Source organism: Cariama cristata, unplaced genomic scaffold (assembly GCF_000690535.1).
Source record: "Cariama cristata isolate BGI_N322 unplaced genomic scaffold, ASM69053v1 scaffold33754, whole genome shotgun sequence".
Taxonomy (NCBI): domain Eukaryota; kingdom Metazoa; phylum Chordata; class Aves; order Cariamiformes; family Cariamidae; genus Cariama; species Cariama cristata.
In genome coordinates, this window is record NW_009614073.1 from 1 (window position 1) to 8,888 (window position 8,888).

The 8,888-nt window shown below is 38.7% G+C and overlaps 1 protein-coding gene across 1 annotated transcript in view; it reads left to right on the forward strand.

Annotated features, from left to right (window-relative positions):
• The first annotated feature begins 689 nt into the window (after positions 1 to 689).
• The window catches only part of E2F8 (E2F transcription factor 8), a 10,571-nt gene continuing 2,372 nt past the window's right edge, over positions 690 to 8,888 (forward strand). The window contains exons 1-9 of the mRNA XM_009699273.1: positions 690 to 821; positions 1,158 to 1,314; positions 2,509 to 2,814; positions 3,477 to 3,638; positions 5,035 to 5,172; positions 5,496 to 5,705; positions 6,569 to 6,653; positions 6,924 to 7,446; positions 8,677 to 8,888. Of these exons, the coding sequence (XP_009697575.1) occupies positions 738 to 821; positions 1,158 to 1,314; positions 2,509 to 2,814; positions 3,477 to 3,638; positions 5,035 to 5,172; positions 5,496 to 5,705; positions 6,569 to 6,653; positions 6,924 to 7,446; positions 8,677 to 8,888 (1,877 nt within the window). The 5' untranslated portion in view covers positions 690 to 737. The remainder of the gene's footprint in view (positions 822 to 1,157; positions 1,315 to 2,508; positions 2,815 to 3,476; positions 3,639 to 5,034; positions 5,173 to 5,495; positions 5,706 to 6,568; positions 6,654 to 6,923; positions 7,447 to 8,676) is intronic.

Here is an 8,888-nt window from a genome sequence, read left to right on the forward strand (position 1 = left end):
CTGCCGCCTGGGCCCGGTCGGTGACAGCCCCGCCGTGCCTGTGCCCGTGCCCGCGCTCCGCCGGTTGCAGCACCTCTGCGCGTGAAATCCCTTTCGTCCGAAGGCAGGCGTGTTGAAGTCGTTGGATGGCCGTAACCGAGCGCCTTTTACCTTCACTTTAATTTCTTTTCTTAACAAAAGGACCTAAAACTTTACCTAACGACCTTTACCCACCAATTTTGTAACGAGCAGTACCTCTTTCTCTTTTTTTTTTTCCTTAATAAAACGCGTTTCAGTCGTTCTTTATAGCTTTCTGCTACGGATTAACATTCATTCGGATTGTATTTTCCCTAGACGGAAAGAGAAGGGAAAATTACCTCCAGAATGCCAGGGGCCCCGTGCCTTAAGCTAAAGGCACAGTCAAAGAAATGGTTTCAGGGAAGGGGTGCGTTGGTTCAGAGTAAGCCTGCACCCTTTGACTTCGAGCTACCCCAAAAATGCAACTAATCTCTACTGTTGCCAACAAATGGATTGTAGTGCTTCTGGTTTTTAACATCAGAGTTTTTCTTTTCCTTGGTGTGTAGGAAAATCATTCTTCTGAGCCATATAGAAACGTACTGAAAACTCCTTTGAAACAAGCAGCTACCTCACATTCGGTATTGACAGAGATACAGCCGGACTGTCAGCCTCTAACCCCACCTCCAAAACCTAAAGAAATCCTTCCAGCAGATCCATGGACGCCTACTTCGAACCTGAAAATGCTGATTAGTGCAGCTAGTCCTGAGATTAGGAGCAGAGAACAGAGAAGGGAACTGTCAAACACCACAAGTGAGGTCCTACAGGCAAAATACTGTTTGCAGGTATGTTGTAAAGGGGTCGTCTTTGTTTACTTACTTTTTTTTTTAAGTTAGCTGAAGGCTGTTTATTCAGTATAAAAAGTTATACATTAACATACTACAACTTTTTAAAAAGTTTTGATTTTGGAGTGTTTAGCAAAGAGAAGTAAGGCTATTGCCTAGTTACATACAGCAGAGAGTGTTTTGCTGGTTTTATTTCACAGCTGTTGAGGACAAAGGCAGAACGCTGGGCCTTTGACAGTGCTCACAATGAAGCTGTTAAATATCTATGTTTACATGTTGTCAAAAATTTCAAATTCTTTTTTTCTTTTTCCCATGTAGGAGCACTTATCGGGAGACGAATATGAAAAATCTCAACCAAGTCGCAAAGAGAAAAGCCTAGGATTACTGTGTCATAAATTCTTAGCTCGGTATCCTGATTACCCCAGCACTGCAGAGAATAATTACATTTGCCTGGATGAAGTAGCTGAAGAGCTTAGTAAGTTGGTGTAGATGCTATTCTATATTTCTTCGTACAAATGTGCCAATAACCTACCATTTGTGTTAGCAGATTTTTGCTCTGCAAAATTTTGAATGCTTACTGCACACTCTCAAACTTATTTAAACCCGGCTTTAAACTCTTCATTCTTAGAGCAATTCTTTGAAAAAGCTAAAGTTTCTTCAGTGAACTGAATTGAGAAACCCTGAATTATGTTTAATATTAAACATCTAAATTATTGCCGATACCACAAATAAGCAGTTGCAGTTTTTTGGATCTAGAGATGATGGCTAAGATTAGTGGCTGGATTTTTGTGGCAGGAACTAGCGTTTCTCAAGCTGAACCCACAACTTCCTGTCCAATCATGACATCAAAGCAAGAAACTACTTTCTGCTCTCTATGATAATTCAGCTTTTTCATTTTATATCACTATTTTTATATCGCAGCAATGATCTACCGAGAGTCTAAGTTGCTAACATTAAGATGAAACTTTTTTTATCAAAGAGCTATGAAATTACAGTACTCTACAGATTATAACTCTAACAATAGCGATAAATCATACTGCTGTAAAATTTTTGGTGTCATTATAGATTCAGAATATGTTGCGGGATGCAGAAGAGGGGTGAATTGCAAATTAAACAAAACGTCTATTCTATTTATACTTTGTACAAAATAACATCTCTTTTAGAAAATGTCTAGTGAAAACCAAGAATTTAAAAGACAAAAGAGAAAAGGACAGTGTGTTAATAGAATAACATGTAAAAACAAGTTTACAACACAGTTGTCTACCATGAGTTTCCAAGGTTATTTAATGAGACGATCTAAAATCGATGCAATGAATAATTAAAAATGCTTTGTTTTTTTTTAAAGCTGTGTTGAAACCCATCTAATGGCTCTTCTGGCAACAGTAAGTTTTATTTCTTAAGGAATGCTGTAAACCAAGTAGAACTGTGGAAAAGCAAGTCCTTCCATATCTAAATCACAAAATGTTTTCTTTTCCTTGCTGGCAAGATCTGTGAGGGCTATTTTCAGAAACCTTTGTAACAAGGAATTGGTGAAAACGGCTTAGAAGTGAGAGGAGGGGGAAGTATAGGAAACTGATCCCTTCTCTGTGCAGACCCTGTTTCAGATAAATCTGTGACAAAACCTATTTTACGTACTAGAGGTGTCATGTTCATCTTTCTTTTTTTTCAGATGTTGAACGTAGACGCATATATGATATTGTGAACGTGCTAGAGAGCCTACACATGGTGAGCCGCCTCGCCAAAAACAGATATGCTTGGCATGGGCGACATAATCTCGCCAAAACCCTGCAGGCTTTGAAAAAAGTTGGAGAAGAGAACAAATATACACAACAAATTCAGATGATCAAGAAAAGAGAGTACGAGCATGAATTTGATTTTGATGGTGAAAGAAATGAAGAAATGGCAAGATCTTTTGGCTCAAACGAGCATTCAGAAATGTCTTTTGTTGAACTCCCAGGAATGGAATTTCGTGCAGGTAATAATTCTCTACGAGTCCAAGAATAGTATGTGCTTGTAACGATAACTATCTATGAACTTGGAAAAAACATTTATTGGACTTCTTTTTTCTGAAATGGTACTGCCTGAAAGGCATCACAACTGTTTGTGGTGAGAAAAAAAGCGCTCTGCACTCTTTCAGTTCCCTTATTCGTTCAATTCTTGCACATGTGTTTTGTTTTTACAGTGCAAGAACAAGGGGGCATCAGGTGAAACTATCAAACATACCCAACATCCAATCCAATTGGAGAATTTGTTACCATGGAATGTTACAGAAGCCAAAAGTATAAATTACTCCATTCATTTATTTTTTAATTTAGGTTTGATTCATGGAAGAAATGTTAATTAAGGATTGTTAAATACATTGGATAACCTACAGTTAAGCATCTTTAAGAGTACAAGTTGTCAGACACTAGAAAATGTACACGGGGGAACATCACACTCTTCTTTGTAGTTAGACTTGGCATCCACCTAATTATCTGACATGTAGAAACATGATTCTGGAGTCCACATCGGCCCTGCCTAGTTGCTGTGTTGTTTGTTCTTATAATAACTGTTACCGACAAATTTCTTCAGTGTTTTAAAAATGTTTGTTGCTGGCGTGTCACTTAATACTTGAATCCTTTCTCCTGTCTGCTACAGCATCAGTAAATAGCAGGAAAGACAAGTCTTTACGAGTGATGAGTCAGAAATTTGTGATGCTGTTTCTTGTATCGACTCCTCAAATAGTAAGCCTTGAAGTTGCTGCTAAAATCTTGATTGGAGAAGACCAGTTAGAAGACTTAGATAAAAGCAAGTTTAAAAGTAAGTAAAATATCAAGTGTAAGCTAAATGAACTATTCTAGTACTAGTTCATCTTTTTCCTGCCATAAATGTATTTTAGCCTCCAAAACCTCCTTAAACACCTTGCGCGGTTTTTAGCAGGGACCCGATTGTGCAGTCTCATTGACACATAATGACCACGTAAGGGAAAGATCCATTAAATCCTCTCTCCTGAAGTAACCTGTCACAAGGCTGCTTATTAATAATTTCTCTTTCCTCAAGCAATCTGTCAAAGATTTCAGCATCATTTCATCAAAGATGCCCCAGAATCATGCAAATCAGTGTTCTGGTAATATAACTTACTTGTTGGAAATCTAAAGAAATTCTGTAAAAGTCCTGTTAATAGCTTACAGGTCAGAGGAAGTGAAACCCAGTGCTGTAACTGCCAATTATTTCTTCATTCTTTCACCCATCTCTCAGTTGCCTGCACACTTCCTCCTCTTCCTCTCCATTCAAGTGAAAAGGTACTTCTAGGTCTAGGCCTGCATTACCTATAATAATCAAAAATGTGCCTGCTCTTGAGGGATCAAGGATTAGTTGCGGGTTTCATTGTACACCCTTCCTTGATTCTCAGACAGGCTCCTTTCCTTTTTGTTGTGGAATTGTGTCTATGCAAAAAGAAAACTGATCCTTGCTGGTTTCAGTTCACAATTTCCTTCCCACTGCATCATGACAACATAGAGAGGGTGGGTGGGTAGTCAGTAGTGGGGGGTTGTTTTCATTCTTTCTTCTTCTTCCTTAACATCTGTCTTGCAATAAAAGCATTTTCAGGGCGTTCCATCCATGTGTCTGTATTTCAGGTATCACATGTTTTACCATGTTCTTGGTTAAAAAGCATAGTCCCAAGTTCCATGACTTGCTAGACTTGCAGTTTTCAGTAGCAGAAGCTTTGGCCTAAGAACATTCACTTTGCAGTCCAGAAGTCACTTGTAATTTGACTGCTGCCTAAAACTTCTCCCTCATAGCTCAACTTAGAAACAGCTAAGAACATGCAGGATGATTATCCTGTTGGGTTTCAGTGTGTCTCTTCCCCCTAGTTCCCATGTTTGCCATTGCATGCAGGTACCTGCCTTTTAAGCGACTTATTTTTACTACAGAATTTGTATAGGTTTGGTCATTGCACAGAACCTAGATATTTAGCATAACATACTTAGCAGTATTTTCTTTTCTAGATCTGTACCTGTGTCGTTCTATTTTACATATAAACTTTATATTGTGCTAAGGTATGTTATTTCACACTATAAATACCTGTTCCACAAAATTGTTCTTAGAAAAAAAAAACCTTTTTCCTTTTAGCTGCTAAAAGTGCATTACAGCATTTTTAATCTGATATATGTTAACTATTTAATCAGAATTGCTATACTTTATTTTATTTCAGCCAAAATTAGGAGACTTTATGACATAGCAAATGTTCTCAGTAGCCTTCAGCTTATCAAGAAAGTTCATGTTACAGAGGAGAGAGGTAGAAAACCGGCATTCAAGTGGACAGGACCTGAGGTCTTGCCAAATATTCAGGGTAGGTGTATATGTCATTTCCTTTTGTTCTGCTGATGATTTTGATTGTTTCTTCCTTGTCTCTGCTAGAACTTTTTTGACCAAAAGACAGAGTAAACTAAGCAGAAAGTCTTTAACGGTCACATCACTGTCCTTAGTCCTTGACAGCATAGCACACCAGGATGTATTTCCACACCGTGGATGTACTCATATTGAGTCTCTTGCATTTCCATTTTTGCTGCTGTTAGTACTTCAATAATTATAAGCCAAGCTGAAATAACTGCTTTTAATTACTAAATCTGCGTATGATTGTATTTACTCTCTGGGTTTTTTTCTGCTTTTTAGATACAAAACTTGAAACAACTTCTACTGTCCGTCCCCCACCTATTTCAGAATCCATCCCTTCCAAAGAGCAGTGTTCAAAAAACCTTTTTCCTTCACAAGGAAAGCAAAACTTCACTCGGCATCCATCTCTAATAAAGTTAGTTAAAAGTATAGAAAACGACAGAAGAAAGATCCAGTCTGCTCCGACCAGTCCAGTTAAAATAAGTGCAAGTACGTATCTTTTTCTAAGTCTTTCTAAGTCTTGCATTAAATATTCAGGCTTGCCATCTCCTCATAGGAGATGCAGATGCGTGGGTATGCCTGCTTACAACGAACGTCTTTCGAAAATAGACAAGATGGGGAAAATATATGTTGCCTATAAATCTGAGGCCTTACAAGATCGATAGTGAAAACAAAGCTAAACCGATCTGTGTTCAGAGCTTAAGCTTTGCAGTTAGTAGAAGCTCTTTCCAGTTTGGTGGACCAAATCCAGTCACAGCTTGCACAGTTGCAGCAAAGTAAATATATTTATTGAGATCTGGACCAAATTCAGCACAATGTAGGGAACTCTAGCCTCCTCTTTCACACCTAATACAGGAGGAGTGGCATATTACTGTTTTGGCTTTAAGAAGAATATTAAATCCCTTTTTATATATCACTATCTTGACTTTGTGTGATGTCTTATTGGCTACAAACCTTCTGTTTGTGTAGCACAGCTGATTCCCTGGATAGTGTAGCTTTCTCTATGAGCTGCTCTAACCCTGGTTTGTTGTAGAAATTGTGCTTTAGATCTTAACTATCTCAGCAGTTCTGTATTCCTTAAAATTGCCAGAAAATTACCTATCAATGTTCATGTTCTTGTTAGGTATCCTCTTCAGAGGGAAAAAAAATGGAACTGAGGCTTTAAAATTTGTTTGACGTAAGCTACCATCCAATTGATCAAATAAAGTCCGGGCTGCAGTTTGAGGAGAGAGTCTTACTGTCTTCTCATTAATTGTGTATGCTACATTAAATCATGCGGTCTCCTCAAGACAAAATTTAACTTCTACATTTGACGTACTAACAGTTTCATTTTGTTTTCCCCCTCCAACCAGATACTGATCAAAATTTATCAGCTTTCCCAAGTAAAATGGCTCAGCTTCCAGTAATCGCTAAGCATCAGCTGGAAGGACAATCAAAGTAAGTTTGCAGAAGTGTTAAGGTGAGATGCTTTATTTTGTCGGTGGCCATTAAGTTAAAGCTATGCTCAGTTTGAGCTGGGCAGTAGTCTGCAAAAACCGGTAACCCCTCACAACCGCAGGCTATTTTCTTCACATATTTTCTGTGTAGTGGATTGAGAAGTACAAGCTCACGTTAAGTCTTTGCATTACAGAAAATACTTTGTCAGGGCATTCATTTCTGCATGAAGGTATTAAAATAAGTTTGGGCTTTTTTGTTTTGTTTTTAAAGGAAAGCAAAAGAGATGAAAATGAAATTGTCAAGCTCTGCTTTGGAATGTAATCTGTCCTCACCCGAGGTAGTCCCCAAGCCCGAACCTCCGCGCATCGCAGCACCCTCCCAGCAGCCAGCTCTCACACAGCCACTCGGTGTCTGTCCTCCAAGCCACAGTCCAGTCTCACCAGTAATACTACCTCATACTCATTCTGGTGTTTCATATGCAATATATCTGCATCCTTCTCAAGCCCACACTGTGACAACATACAGACCAAGTTTCATGCTGCAGCCTCTACCGTGTGCTGATGTAACTGGAATTAAGAGTATTAATTCAAACGTATTAAATAAAATAACCACTGAGGAAGGGGACAATCAGATAGCCACAGCTGATCCAACAGAGTCCTTACCAGCTAATGAAAGACCAACTGTAAAATCAGAACCTTCATCACAGCGGTGCCTTAAAAGATCACAAGCATTACAAGCGAAAAATTTAATTAAAAGGTATAGAAGTGATGAGGAAAGCGTTGATACTTCTCTGGTAAGTTAAATTATTTTTAAAATGCCATGTTATAGCTTAACGATGTTGCCACCTACTCATTTTCAGAGTGATCTAGGAGCCTACCAGGTGCTGTCAAATTTGTAAATAAATTGTAAAGAAGCCTGCCAGGGGAGTAATCTTGTAAACACTTAAGCCTTTAGCTTCCTTTAAGGGCATTTGTGCTGCAGACTTGCAGAACCTTTGGTGTATGAAACAGTATTTCGTGTTGGCGTTCAGAACACCAGTTCTTGTGGTGTTCTTCATACTCACCCTTCTGGAGGATATGAAAACAGTTAAAAGACAAAGTTGTCTGCTGTTCCTTGCTAAAGCAAGTGTGCGTAGGTGTTTTAAATAATATTACACTTGAAGGGATGTTGTTAGCTTGTTTAGGGGCTGTTTGTTTGTTAACATCTCTCTCTCTCTCTCAAATACCACATAACCTTGCTGGTATTTGCAAAGCATCAGGCAGAATATACAGTATACAATGTAACACATCTTTGAAAAGCCAGCCTGGGATCAGGCTGTATTTTCCTCCTTGTTCCCCTGCCTTCCCCCTCCAAGTATTTATTTCCAAGAAGAGTGTCAGAGCGTTAGTCGAAATAAAGCAACTCCCAAAACACTGCTTCAAGACTTACCTGTTTATACAGCGATTCTGGAGTAGTTCAGGTGACTCATCTTTATACAATGGCTGGCATCCAGTCTTGGCTTTAGAGGTGTTAGGAGGAAAAGTGGACACACAGAAGTCACTGGACAGGGAATGTCCCAAAATCCAATTTCTATCCAACATTGTACATTGTTAATGTTGGGTTGTTGTAGGCATAATAATACAGCACTTGAAGAGAGTAAGAGGTTCAGGTACACTTGATGCATATGGAAAAACAGGGTCTGGATGGCTTTCTACTCCTTGGTTACTGAATGTTTTAGTGTCTGTGTGAGTTATTAGGCTGCTTTAAATGGTGCTTGCCAAAACAGTCATGGAATGTTATCAGCGTGTTGTGACAATGTGTGGTGTCAAACATCCAATAGCTGTGAAGGAGCAAGAGGGGATAAGATGGAACTGGTTGTCTTATTGACTAGAAATGTTTATAGCACAAACTTGAGAATCAGGAGATAGGAGAAAGCTTGCTTTCCTAATTTTTAAAATGTATAAATATAATTGTAGTCGTGTAATTGAGAATGTTAAGTCTTACAAAGCCTGCCTTTGGTTTTGTGTGTACTTTTTTTTAAAAGGGAGAATCCATTAAAAATGAAAGACCACCTTCTAGTAGCTCACAAATAAATCACAAAGTGGACAATTTCCAGAAAGAGAGACAGAACAAGACCGAAACATTAGATCAAAACATGGCAAGTTGCTATGACCAACATAAAAGAGAAGACATTCCAGAAGATGAGGACAAAATCAAAACTAAACAGGACATACCTGTAGCATTTGCCATTCCTGC